This window comes from Camelina sativa, chromosome 7 (genome assembly GCF_030686135.1).
Source record: "Camelina sativa cultivar CO46 ecotype springtype chromosome 7, ASM3068613v1".
NCBI classification, from domain to species: domain Eukaryota; kingdom Viridiplantae; phylum Streptophyta; class Magnoliopsida; order Brassicales; family Brassicaceae; genus Camelina; species Camelina sativa.
In genome coordinates, this window is record NC_141886.1 from 33341597 (window position 1) to 33355774 (window position 14178).

Consider the following 14178-nt stretch of genomic DNA (forward strand, 5'->3'; position numbering starts at 1 on the left):
TTGGAAAAAGAAGAGACCAAAAACAATAATTACAAAACGCCTGAATTGTGTGACATAAATCAAATCGGACGTTTTCATCATAGACATCTTAACAACTTAAACCTTAAGTAAATTTAAACATCTTAAACCTTATTAAGTTTCTCATTTCAGAATCTAATGACTTTTACGTATAACTAATTTTCTGTTATTAGTCTCTCTCTCTTATCAATTATGTCGATTTGATATACATCAACTATTGTTATACAGTATGTACTTGATCACAATAGCCACATATCTCTGACGTACCCACATGCTACAACATAACTCTCCATTGTTTATCACTGCCTCTATAATGATGCCTTCCTCTGTTTTTGCCAACACTATAATTTTGATATCTTTCATCTCTAATCTCTCTCACAATGGCTGTATCATTTCAAATCAAGAACCCTCTAAGACCAATCACCAACATTTCAAGAAGCTACGGTCCATCCCGTGTAATTACATGCTCTGTTACTACCACCAATCCTCAGCCTAATCTTGAGAAGCGTGTGGTTGAGCAACGCCTAGTGAATCCTCCTCTGTCCAAGGACAACGACAAAACTCTCCAATCGACATGGAACCACCGGTTATGGGTTGCAGCGGGCTGCACAACCGTTTTTGCCTCTTTTGCCAAATCTATCATTGGAGGGTTTGGTCCTAATATCTGTCTTGAACCAGCTTTAGCTAGTTATGCAGGGTACGTCTTAGCTGATCTAGGATCCGGTGTTTACCATTGCCGACAGCTCCTATCCACTAGATTGTGGATTTGACGTTTTTTTTTGGTTTTAGAATAGTCTAGTTGTGTCAAACTCAAACGTCGAGAAAAACATGGTAGGACCAATATCGGGGTCCAAGATTATATGGCTTTGATTGATGAATGGTGAGATCTAACTGAGAACGGTTGAAAATTTAACCGCTTGTTTGATTACCGTTCTCAATTCGATGAAGTGTTATAAGTCTGATTGATCAAAGACCCCTCAATTAACTGTATTTTGTTCCGGTTTGAAGTTTGAAATTATCTTACGGCTTTGACTAATCGTTTTGAATTTGATGATTGGTCACTGTAAAAAAACTGTAGACTTTTTTTACCACAACGTAAAGGGCTACGGGGCTACCAATCAAAGCCATTAAAATATACAGAAAATTTTTACAAATGACCCAATAATCGTTCTTTGTACAAAGACTACAAAGGCCGAAACATATTCATATTTTAGAAAATCGACTACAAGTATCCTGGCATCCAATAACAGATAACACAGAGTATATCACCATGAACATGATGAAACCAATACAATAACTTAGAGAGCCTTCTTCTTCGTGTGCTTAACAGAGAAGAATGCATAGACAGGAATGTTGACAAGTCCAAGAAACACCAAAAGCCAAAAGAAGTAGTCAAGATGTCCTTTATCAAGGTCATCTGGAATCCAACCATCATTACCTCCAATTGTCGTGAAGTACGCGACAATGGTAACGATCACCGAGCTCAGGTAGCTTCCGACTGCTGTATTGAGAAGCGCCAAAGCGCTACACAGGCTTCTCATTGCATCAGGAGACTGCTCATAGAAAAACTCCACTCGACCGATGAAGAAGAAGACTTCAGCGATTCCCATTAGTATATACTGAGGGACCTGCCAAAATATGCTCATTGAAAGACTCTCTTGAGCGAGTTGCAACCGTACTGTCTCAACAATTGCTGCAGCTGCAATGCTTAGGACACAGAGAAACAAACCAACGCCCATTCGCTGCAGATCAGTTAACCCTTTTGGTGTGCCTGTGAACCGTCTCACAAAAGGAACAAAGAAACGGTCATAGATTGGGATGGATATGAGTACGATAAGTGTGTCGAAAACCCCGAAAGAAGCGGGAGGGATCTCGAAAGAGTGGACTATACGGTTCATGGACCGTCCTTGTTGCACAAACAGAGTTGAAATCTGTGAATATAGGACAGAGTAGACGATCCCCGAGGCCCATATTGGAAACATACGCATCAGTATCTTAACTTCTTCGACTTGAGTTACGGTACATAGCTTCCACGGGTTGGAGTTAGATTCATCTTCAGAGATAATGGCAGCTTTGTCAAGACACCTGCAGAGATAAAGAAAACAAAGTTTATGATCCAATGAACATTTTCCAAAATGATCGAAAGTGAAAAGGGAACAGATATTTTCTTGTAACCGTCAGTGTGCTGAATCTTCCTGCTTCCAGCAATTATGGAGTTCTTCTCTCCTGTTTCATAAAGAAACGAGGTATCTTCGGGGAGATTGAGACTCAGTTTACGGTAAGCAGCTACAAGAACTTGGCAAACTCTAGTAATCGGGCTACCTCCTGGTTTCTGGAACCTATAAAGCGGAGTTCCAATGAAGAAACTGGCGATAGAGGCTCCCATAAAAACGGTGGGGATCAAGAAACCGAGTCCCCACCCGGAGTTTTCTTGAACCCAAACAAGCAGAGTTGATGAGATGAATGAACCAATGTTGATTGAGAAGTAGAACCAGTTAAAGAAAGAAGCTTTTCTAACTCTTTCCCTTGGATCAGTATCATCAAACTGGTCAGCACCAAAAGATGATACACATGGTTTGATACCTCCAGTACCAAGTGCAATAAGGTAAAGCCCCAAAAAGAAAACTGCATATTGAGCCATTGTTGCTGGTGGGCATATACCAGCAACAACGCCAACGCATCCTGGCTTTAAACCAGGAACTGAAGCCGAGAGTGTCAACGAAACCATTCCCTAAATAATAACAAAAACCACAGATTAAACTACACAAAATCACCTAAACAAATGCAATTATCCAAAAGTGATTGATTTTAAGGCTTTTTGCTCTTACAATGAAATAAATAGCAGAGAAAGAAGCAATGGTCCAGTATCTTCCCCAGTAAGAATCAGCTATAACAGCTCCAATGAGAGGTGTGAAATAGCAAGTTCCTTGCCAAATCATGACATGCCTAGCTGCAGAGACATTGGACTCGTGTAATTCACTTGTGTAGTAAGTGATTAGATTCTTGGCGATTCCATAGTAAGCTAATCTCTCACAGCATTCGTTTCCTACATTGAGACAAGATTTGTTGGATCATTAAATGATCTATAAACACAAAGAAAAAAGTTATCTTTTTTTTTTTTTTTTTTTTTTTTTGTGTTTTTGTGTCGTTTACCAAGAATAAAGGGACAAGCTTTCCAGTTTCCTGTTTTCTTCTTCGATGGTGGGTTTCCATAAATGTCTACTGAACCATCTTCAGCTGATTTAGACAATCCGGCTAAGACACTGTTCACTTCCTTCTGTGAAATATATTCAGGGATAGTTTTCAGAATCAGAGACTACAAAAGATTGGTTTTTTTTTTGTCGGTGTGTGGTTCTAGAGCAGAACAAGAGGACAACAATTCTTGAACACTGAAGAAAGTATAGGTATAACTAAAAAGATTCAATTTTTTTGGGTCAAAGAATTACTAAATAGATTCATAGCAAACTTCAAGGAAGCAATAACGAAACCTGTATAAGAGATTCTTCGATATCGAGGATTATCCTTTCGTCTTCTTCAATAGAATTCATCTTTTTGTGAGTGGACAAAGCTTTATCTTTATCTTTATCTTTTTCTTCTTTTTTAATAATAAGAAGCCATTACAAGAAATTTGGAACACTAATTTATAGCTTTAATGAGTTCCAGTTTCATCGGGTCTTGCCGTCTTGGTACTGGGTCCTACTGGTGACGCAATACATATATGTATTTTAGCACTAAGTTATTTTAATTTTTTTTTTTTTTTTTTTATAATAAATTTGATGTTTATTTTCTTAATAATTTAGGAACTTTACACGTTATTGACCAAGACATTTTTTTTAGCAAGATTGAGAGTGGACGGATATGGTTGAATATATTTATAAAATTAAAATTAAAAATGAATTTTAAATATTTGAAAATTAGATACAATTTTGTATTATGAATTTTTTTATTTTAATGAGTTGTATATTATTTTGGGTGAATATAATGAAGTTTTTATAATTTATCGTATAATTTTTCGACATCTCATTTAAAACGGAACGATAAGATTTAGATTATAAATATTTTAATTAAGTAAATCTTCAATCTTAAGTCATCAAAAATGGAAAAACTAACCTTTAAAAATGTTTTCAATAGCATAGAATTTTAACACAGATTTTTAAATTATTAGTTTAAGGATTTTATTATTTTAATATATCTATATATATATAATTGAATAACAGAAATTTTTTATTTTAACACAAATTATTTGAATGTTTGACTGAATACTCTCTTGAATATCCAGATGAGATTCAGATCAAAAATTTTGATTTTGATTTAATTTTAAATTATTTTCTTTTATGATGAAAAATTCGGGATTTGTTAAGTCCAAATCATGTAGTTGTTACTTCGAAGGTAATCTTTATTTGTAAGACACTCCAAGTGTTTAATAACGATGTTAGACAAAAAAAAAAAAAAAAAAACTTAAGGAGACGACAAAATTTCAAAGTTCTTGCAAAGAACAACCTCTTTAATATTATTTTGTCTATCTGTTTCTAAGTTTTACTCACGCCATCTGTCCTAGTTGCGTCTGCATCGAAATTGTCTCTCTTTTTACTGTTTCTGTAGTTTTAAAGACTTATGAGTTTTTGACAAAAAAAAAAAAAAAAAAAAGACTTTTGAGTAATATCCAACAAATTACTAAAGAAAAATATTTGAAAAAGGTATAGACACAATTCGATCCAGATTTTTATGTTATTCGGATTCGAATCTAGTTTTTTTAACGGACTTGATATATATTTTGATCCAGATTTTCTTAATATCTTCTTTTTTTTTCTGAATGGATTCCAAATTTCAGATTAAAATTTTTACACCATCAAATAAATAAATAAAAGGTATATTGCATTTGCATGTATGTTTCAGCTATTTATGACCATTTAAGACACTTTCTTCTTTTAGATTTAAAACAAAAAAATGGAAAACTGCATACAAATCCAAATAATTTTTTATGTTTTTTATGCTAAAAATAGGAGAAACACATAGGTGTCTTCTATCCTTATGAAAACAAAAAATATATATATATATATATATATATATATATATATATATATATATGTGGCAAAAACTGATTGACAATTTATTGACTCTGCAGATTTTTACAAACAAACAAATAATATCGGATATCACAATCTATCCATAATACTAGTAACTAGCTGGTTAGAAAAAAGTGCGATTGATTTTGGCAAAAGGTGCTAAGATAGTATCACGTTGACATCTCGTTATATGACTATTAGTTGTAATTTGACTAATGCATTTAAGCATGTACATATCTCTTCTAAGAAATGCTCACGTCTCTTAATAAATGCATGCGTATCGAGTGTGTGTATATTTAGAAGCTACGATTTGGGAAGAACACAACACTAAGTCAGGCACCACAAACAACACACAATTTCATCAAACAAAAAAATACATAAAATGAATGCCACAAAGTTTTCTGTTCTTCTCGTGATTGGCGTTTTGTTTGCCATTGTCACCGCAAGGGAGGTTAAAGAAGTCTCCAAAGAGACCAAATTAGGCACTTCTGTTCCAAAAACTGCTACCAAAGGTATTGGAGCCGAGCTTTCTGTTGATGTCCGAACTGATAGCTTCTCTTCGGGAAATGGCTTTTCTAGTGCTACTTACAGTCCCAAAGGTCCAAGAGCCGCTTCAAGCGGAAATGGCTTCACAAGTACCGGCGGAGCTGTCTCTGCTCAGGGTCGCAACGCAAACGCTGCTTCTTCCAGTGGTTCTAGCGCTCAAGGCAATGCTGCAGCTGCAGCAAATAAAAATGGTGCTGCTGCCCGTGGAGACGGTTCCGCAGGTTCCGCTTCCACTGCGAGTGGACGCACCAATGACAAGAAGAAGAAGAAGAAGAAGAAGTGCCCCAAAGGAAAAAAACGATGTTGATCGTGAGGTGATCTCATCATGCTTATTGCTCAAACCTATCTTATATATATATACTAAAAACTCACAATCTCTTTTGTATTCATAAATAAAACCAGAGATTGTCACCTTTAATTATTATGAGTTTGTAATACGCTACTCGTTCTGTGTAATGGCTTTCTTTATATAAATAAAAAATAAACAAATGCAATAATTACGACCTCATATTAATCTCATCATGCTTATTGCTCCAAAGGAAAAAAGAAGGATTGAGCGTGAGGTGATCTCATCATGCTTATTGCTCAAACCTCACTTTATATATATACTAAAAACTTACAATCTCTTTTGTATTCATAAATAAAACCAGAGATTGTCACCTTTAATTATTATGAGTTTATGATACGCTACTCGTTCTGTGTAATGGCTTTCTTTATATAAATAAAAATTAAACAAATGCAATAATATATAGCGACCTCATATTAATCTTCTTTGAAATTTTATATATACACATATATAGTGCCGTGCCAGCCCATTTAATTAGAGGCCTAAGACCATATTTTAATTGCGTCCTTTTTAATTTATAATTATAAGTGATAAAATTAATTTACAAATCATAATATAAATTAGATATTGGAATCTTGTTGAAAATATTTATCATTGATAGAAATTAAGCGTACGTCGATGAGTGTACCTGATAAAGCTCAATCTTTATGTTAACATAACATAAATTAAAAGACCTTAGTAGTTGATCTTCGATGGCTCAATCAACTACGATAAAGTAGTTGATTTTCGATGGCCGTACATTATTTGACTGATACAAGATACCGTGAACCCCCATTATCACACAATATACCATCATGTTTATGTTTTACATTGGTACTTTTCTATATATATAAGTTGACATCTGGGTAAGAGTATCAGTTAGTTATGGGTAAAAGAACTGATTAATGGCCTCTTTTTTTTTTCAACTACTTATAAAGTTATAATGCTTTTAAGACCCATTTTAGAAATCGCTAGGCACTAGTCGGGCGGTTGGGGTATGCCTAGAGCCTAGCGAGAAAATCAGAGATTAAACGGGATTAATCAAGGACTAGTTTACGGTTGTTATATTAAATTAATAATAAAATAAAAATATATAGTATTAAATATATATATATATATATAATTCTGTTTATGTTAAAATAAAAATATCAAATAAAATATAAAACTATAATATTGTCTTTAAAACTAAGGTAAACACATAAAAACGTAATTTTAAAAGAAAATTTATGATTTTCATTAAAAGTTTGTACATTTGTTATTGTAAAACATCATGAACTATTAATTTAAATGTCTAAATAACAAAAAAATACATATTCGATTTATATTTGACTCTAAAAATAATTTTTATATACAAAATTAAGCGGAAAGTAATCGGATTATACGGGTTATAATCAAATTAGACAAGTAAATTTAGATAACCGATGCTAGGCAGAAAATTAATCATTAATCGAGGCAAAAAGGGTAGGCCTAGCGATTTTGTAGGGCATAATCGGTGATAGACGGAGATTTTTAAAACAGGGCTTTTAAGTATGTATTTCTCTTGCAAGATATACAGGCGTGCGGCGTGCCCTAACAAATACAAACGTACGTACCTATGGTATTTCGAGACACTAGGTTTCTATCTTGAATCTTTATAACAATATGTTTTTGTGTATGATGTTTGGATAAGAATGGCGGATCTAGCCATTTATTTATAACAATATGTTTGTTTATGTTTGTGTCAATGTTAACTTAACCAAACTCGAAGGAATGTTAACAGAAAAAAAAAAAAAAAAAAGATACGGAAGTGGTCATGGATCGAGCTAGCTGTGGATATGTCTATGACGTAGCTAGGAACATAATAAATTAGAGAAAGAATTATTGAGATGATATCCAAAAGTTAGTTTATTCCTGATATGTATACATTTTCTAAAAATTATTTAGATATTTAGTGCCCTCAGTGTAATTACAATTTACTCTTTGAATTTATTTTTTCGATTTTAATTAGAAAAATAATAAAAAAATACACATCAGCAAATTAAAATAGACATCATCTTCCATAATCCACGTCACTAGACTGTTTTTTTTTCTTTCCAGAATCGACAGTTTATTCTTTATATCAAAAGAGAGAAAACTAAAAAGTTTTTACTGTTCACAACCCGAAAAAAGAAAAAAAACTCTCTCTCTCTCGCTCTTCGCCTAACCCTAATTCCGCCGGCGATACTCTGTCTTTCTCTACTCTCTCACCGTCATCTCTCACCGTCCTCGCTCGATATCCTCTCTCGTTCTCTCTCTCGATATCCTCTCTCGCTCTCTCTCTCTTCATCGTCGTTGTCTTGTTCGTTTCCGTCTAAGCCGCCCTCGTTTTCGAGTTCCGGTATGTGACGGCTGAGTTGTGACGGCTGAGTTATAGTATTTACGGGAAAACATAAGGTCTCGTCGTATCATATGACGGCTGAGTTATAATGCTTGGTGGCTGAGTTATCACAAGAAATAATATGAAAGCAAATGGCTCATTTATACGACTTGACGGCTGAGTTATAGTATTTACGGGAAAACGAAAGATCTCATCGATTCATATGACGGCTGAGTTATAATGCTTTGTGGTTGAGTTATCATAAGAAATAATCTGAAAGCAGAAAACGAAAGGTCTCGTTACACAAAATAAAACAAATGTATTACAACAATACTACATCCGACAAGTTTTCATATTGTGCCCAACTTGTTTACATCGCGAACATGGGTGTTGCTTAAATACATATTTGTGTTTCTTTACCCAATTAACGGAAACAACAATTACCATAATTGGAAAATGAAGATGAATGAGGAAATTAATAAGAATGAGTGTAATTAAGAAGTTAAGAACGAGGAGAAAAAAAGGGGGAAGAAAAAGGTGAAGAACAAGGTGAAGAACACTTTTTACCCAGTTGAAGAACAAGAGTGGAAGGAACGACGTTTCGTATTTCCAGAGAAGATGATGACATGGAATGCTGACATGGATGATGCGTCCGAAGTGGCAAGTCAGCCACCAAACGAACATGTAAATCAACCTAATTAAATCAGCCATCAAACAAGATTATAACTCTGCCGCAACATGAATACTATTACAATAATTAAAAAGCAAAAAAATGGATGCCAAATTCAGCCGCTTAATGTCATAACTCAACTGAAAATTTGTAACTCAGCCGTATCATTTAATAAGTCAGCCGTAACTGAATGATATTCTAGTAATTAATCTTTTGCTACTAATTCAACCGTAAAATGGCCGAATTTTTCGATAAGTCAGCTTATGACGGCTGAGTTATAGTGCTTAACCATAACTCAGCCGTAACGACATCTCATAAGTCAGCTGTTGTTCATAACTCAGCCAGCCGAAAAATGTTAATTCAGCCGTGTCGTAGTGATAACTCAGCCAAAATTTTGACAACTCAACCATCGGGTGAAAACTCAGCCGTAAGTACGGCTGAGTTATAGCAGTTATGCTATAACCCAGCCAGATTTCATTAAGTCAGCCGTAACGCTTGGCTGAGTTATGCTCTAACTCAGCCGTCCTCTCTAACTCAAATGTTTTTTCCATAAATCAGTCGCAACATACTTTAACTCAGCCGTCATTACCTCTGTAATGCGATACGACTGAGTTATTTAATGCACATCAGCAATTTCTGACGTAGCATATGATGTGGCAATAGCATTATTGTAATTACGTTTTTTCGTGTAACATAAAACAAGGGCACGTTGGGTATTTTAAAAATATCTTAAATATCCTAGTAATAAAAAATAAGTTTATTTGTTCTGGTAATATTACTTAAAATGTATACTAGCTGAGTAAATCTCCCTTACATACTAGTATTTCTTTTTGCAATATTATACAAAAGAGTATTAATTACTCCATAAATAAGAAACTAATAAAAAATTTTAAAAAGACTAAAAAAAAAATTATAGCATTGATGAGATATGGCATTTATAAGCTGGTAGATAAAATCGAGATTGATTTTGACAAGAGGTGTTAAGATAGTACTATCATGTTGACACCTGATCTTAGTATGTCTATTAGTTGTAATTTTACTAATCCATTTAAGCATGTATATTTCTTGTAAGAAATGCTCACGTATCCAATTAAATACAAATGTATCTAGTGTGTATATATATATAGAGGCTATATATGATTTGGGAAGAAGAACACAAACACACAGTTTAATACAAAACCTATAATAAATTTAAAAGATGAATGCCACAAAGTTTTCTGTGCTTCTCGTGATTGGCGTTCTGTTTGCCATTGTGACCGCAAGGCCGGTCGAAGAAGTCTCCAAAGAGACCAAATTAGGGACATCTATGTCAAAAACTGCTCGCAAAGGCATTGGAGCTGAGCTTTCTGTTGTGGCCGGAACTAGAAGCAGACAGTAGTGGCTTTAGCTATGCTAGTGCTACTAGGAGTCCCAAAGGTCCATGCGCCGATTCATACGGAAGTGGCTACACAGGTACCAGCGGAGCTGTCTCTGCTCAGGGTCGCAACGCAGACGCTGCTTCTTCCAGTGGTTCTAGCGCTCAAGGCAATGCTGCCGCTGCAGCAAATCGCAATGGTGCTGCTGCTCGTGGAGACGGTTCCACAAGTTCGGCTTCCACTGCGAGGGGCCGCTCCACTGACAAGAAGAAGAAGAAGAAGAAGAAGGACGGCAAAAGTAAAAAGAACTGAGCGTGAGGTGATCTCATCATGCTTATTGGTCAAAGCTCTCTTTATATATATTCTACAAACTCACAATCTCTTTTGTATTCATAAATAAAACCAGAGATTGTCACCTTTAATTACTATCAAATTAATGCTACTCTTCTGTGTAATGGCTATTTTATAAATAAGGAAAATGCAATAATTACGACCATATATTACAAGAAAACTCGCCGTTTGCGACTTCTATAAACGTCGCTAAGTAGTCGCAAATAAGGGTTTTGCGACTTCTTAGCGACCATTTTTGGGAGTCGTTAAAAAACGGTCGCAAAATAAAATGGTCGCAACATCGTCTCTAATTTGCGACTGACTTCCGACTATAAAATATAGTCGTATATAAGCGACTGTTAAGTGACTGTATCTGGAGTTGCACATTTCCGACTGAAATGCAACCAAGTTTACTTACTGACTGTTTTGTGACCATATTTAGAGTCCTATAGCAGGACGATTTTGGGACTAATTACAAGAGTCTGAATTTGGAGTTTTTGTTTGTTATTTTGTTTGGTCACAAACTGGTCACATGTTTGTTATTTGGTTTGGTCACAAACTGGTCACATGTTTGATATTTGTTAATTTCCAATTTAAAATGCTATTAGTTAAAAAGAAAATGATGATTAAAAATACTAATCATAGCAACAGATACCCTTATCATACCATAATATCATCCTAATCTTACCATAACATCATCTTAATCATACCATAATATCATCCTAAATCATACCATAACATCATCCTAAAAGAGTTTAAACACAAAAGATCATCCTAAATGATAGGAAATACAAATCAAGTTCATTGGGTGGAAGAAGTGTTAGACAAAGGAGAATTGGCTGCTGCCGTGGCTTGTGCGGTGCCTCCTCTCGTGGCTTGTGTGGCTGGTTCATGGTCAGTAGGAGCAGAAGCCATAAACTCAACCAACTCAGGATTTTTTTCATTCATGAAGGCGAGGAGCTTATGGAAGCTAGCCTGAGACTGTCGATGTTCCGCATCACGGCGTGCATTTTCAGCCTCGTGTTCAGCTATCTTGCGCCGAAGTTGATCTTGAAGATCCTGAACAGTTGATGGGCTCGCATAGCTCTCTTTCCTTTTTCTTTTGTTAAGTGTGTCGACAAGAGATCCAAGGCCAAAAGGGTTGCCTTAGATATCTGTCTGAGTACACTGAAACAAAACATAACATTCAATAAACATTCAGTTAAGCGAGAATACTCAAACCTCATTAAAAGAAAATCAAAAACATTAAGTAAAATTACCTGAAGAAAGATCTCATTCTTTTAATCAATGCTAAGAGTTTGATGACTTGAATGTTTAGAGGAATTATCTGAAGTATGTAGTCCATCCTCATTCATTTCAGACAATTTCTCTTCTATGGTCTTCTCATAGGTCTCAACATCCTGAAGTATCTCTCTTGAATGAGTATTGGAGTCACCTTCCAACTATAGTAAGGCCCATCAAACTTCCTCCTAAAGATTCCAGCAATCGCTCGAGACAACCTCCCTTTGTGTCTGTTAAACCTGTTATAAAAAACAAGAAGAACAACTTATATCACAGACTAAAACCAAATGGTCCCAGAAGACTAACCTATATCACAACAAACCTATATCACAACAACAAAATTATATCACAACAAACAACTTATATCACCACAACAAACCTATATCAAAACAACAACTTATATCAAACATATATCAAACTAAAACCGATATCAAACTTATATCACACAACTTATATCAAACCGATATAACTAAGATCATTTATGCTGTTTATATCAAACCGGTATCAAACTTATTTGATTCTTATCACAATATCAAATAAGAATCACAACAACAAACCTATATCACAACAACAAACTTATATCACAACCTATATCAAACTTATACCACAACCTATATCAAACTTATATCACAACCTATATCAAACTTATATCACCACAACAAACCTATATCACAACTAAAACCTATAACAAACTTATATCAAACCTATATCAAACTAAAACCGATATCAAACTTATATCACACAACTTATATAACTAAGAGAATTTATACCATAAAGTCTCGATTCCTGGAATAGGTTGCTCAGACAGCAGTGGTAGATGCTCGCGACCTGGAAGAGCAAACAAACAATCCAAAATATCATTATAGTCAACATTTAGATTATGATTTTGTTGAGGTGGATTAGGATGTGGGATTCCTCCTTCGTCGCCATCTTCCTCATTAGGGTTTGGTGGCGGTACAGCTTCTGGAGCAGGAACCGGTGGTGGAAGAGCAGGAACTGGCTGTATCCTCGGCGGTGACTGTGAAGGAAGGCTTCGATGCGAATGGGTCCCGGAATGGTTCCCAGACTGTGTCTTCGGCGGAAACTGCGTACGAGGGCTTTGATGCGACTGGATCCCGGAATGGTTCCCAGACTGTGTCCTCGGCGGAAACTGCGAAGGACGACTTTGATGCGAATTGGTCCCAAAATGTGTCGCCGATGGGTTGGACGAGTGAGAAGAAGTTCCGGGAGCACTGACACCTTTAGTGGCGTTTTGACCATTGTATGTCCTTACACCCGACGCAGTCCTGCCTCCACGACCTCGAGATCTACTACCGCTGGGAACCATTAGATCGGCAAATCAGTTGACTGAGAAGAGAAATCAGTTGAATGAGAAGAGAAAAGTTTGAGAGAGAAAGCGGCAAATCGCCCTTTGAGAGAGGATAGAGTGTTAACCCTAGATCGAGAGTGGCTAGTAATAAACAAAGAGAAGTCGTTTTGGTTTACCTAGTTATTAATGAAAAGAGTCGCACATTAGTCGCAAAGGAGTTGCAGAGTAAATTAACCTAGTTATTAACGAAACAAGTCTCTAATTGGTAGCAAAAGAGTGACAAACAGAAATAGTCGTAATATAGTGGCAAATCAGTCGCAATATGTGACCATTTTACGACTACCATATATATGTCACAAACTAAAAATCTTGAATTCTACACATTATGAACAAAACTGTTGATATAAATCACTAAAGAGAACTCATATTAGTAGTATAAAGTACATATAATAGTAAGATTTAGTAAAACAATGTTTACTTCACTTAGTTTTGAATTTTTCTTCATTGCAACACATTCTCATTTAAAAGAACATGTAACACTTGAGATAAATTTTGAAATTATGGATGTTTAGTTTATAGTCATGGAAATTTAATACTTTGAGAAAGTTATTATTGATAAGGTGAGCAAAACAAAGCATAAATTTCACCCTAAACATGTAAATGAATCTAAAATGTGAAATTTCAAAATAAAAAAATATAGTGAGTGGCTAAACAGTCTTAAAAGTGTAGCTAAATCAGGTGTTAGTCGCAAAGTATTCAGATATCAGTCACAATATCGTTGCAAAACAGGTCTCTAATTGGTAGCAAAAGAGTGACAAACAGAAATAGTCGTAATATAGTGGCAAATCAGTCGCAATTTATGACCAATTTACGACTTCCATATATATGTCACAAACTAAAAATCTTGAATTCTACACATTATGAACAAAACTGTTGATATAAA

General features: G+C 35.1%; 2 protein-coding genes and 3 pseudogenes across 5 annotated transcripts; 3 read left to right on the top strand and 2 right to left on the bottom strand.

Moving 5' to 3' along the window:
• Positions 1–398: 398 nt before the first annotated feature.
• On the top strand, positions 399–788 carry LOC147941981 (fatty acid desaturase 4-like 1, chloroplastic pseudogene; annotated as a pseudogene).
• A 342-nt stretch (positions 789–1130) lies between these two features.
• Positions 1131–3661, bottom strand: LOC104774591 (protein NRT1/ PTR FAMILY 8.5). Of its 4 annotated transcripts, XM_087457599.1 has the most exons (6): positions 3507–3661; positions 3172–3295; positions 2847–3064; positions 2341–2749; positions 2194–2244; positions 1131–2103 (listed from the first exon to the last, which is right to left on the bottom strand). In XM_087457599.1, the coding sequence occupies exons 1-6, from the start codon at positions 3564–3566 to the stop codon at positions 2033–2035; spliced, it is 933 nt and encodes a 310-aa protein (XP_087313725.1). In that variant the 5' UTR covers positions 3567–3661; the 3' UTR covers positions 1131–2032. The 4 variants fall into 4 exon arrangements, with proteins under 4 accessions (XP_087313725.1, XP_087313724.1, XP_087313723.1 ...); XM_087457598.1 differs by having other exon boundaries at positions 1131–2244; XM_087457597.1 differs by having other exon boundaries at positions 2194–2749.
• A 1550-nt stretch (positions 3662–5211) lies between these two features.
• On the top strand, positions 5212–6136 carry LOC104703818 (UPF0540 protein At1g62220). Its single transcript, XM_010419895.3, has one exon. The coding sequence runs from the start codon at positions 5467–5469 to the stop codon at positions 5935–5937; it is 471 nt and encodes a 156-aa protein (XP_010418197.1). The 5' UTR covers positions 5212–5466; the 3' UTR covers positions 5938–6136.
• Positions 6137–10100: 3964 nt separating this feature from the next.
• LOC104703819 (UPF0540 protein At1g62060 pseudogene) lies at positions 10101–10737 on the top strand (annotated as a pseudogene).
• Positions 10738–11446: 709 nt separating this feature from the next.
• Positions 11447–12003, bottom strand: LOC147941982 (uncharacterized; annotated as a pseudogene).
• Between the last annotated feature and the right edge of the window lie 2175 nt (positions 12004–14178).

What these genes read in the sequence shown, in the direction of transcription:
- LOC104774591 (XM_087457600.1), bottom strand. Translation starts at nt 3,566, where the DNA reads ATGAATTCTATTGAAGAAGACGAAAGGATAATCCTCGATATCGAAGAA. An exon ending in AGCTTGTCCCTTTATTCTTG is followed by an intron (nt 3,065 to 3,171) that starts GTAAACGACACA and finishes GTCTCAATGTAG; the next exon opens with GAAACGAATGCTGTGAGAGA. An exon ending in TCTCTGCTATTTATTTCATT is followed by an intron (nt 2,750 to 2,846) that starts GTAAGAGCAAAA and finishes GTTATTATTTAG; the next exon opens with GGAATGGTTTCGTTGACACT.
- LOC104703818 (XM_010419895.3), top strand. Translation starts at nt 5,467, where the DNA reads ATGAATGCCACAAAGTTTTCTGTTCTTCTCGTGATTGGCGTTTTGTTT.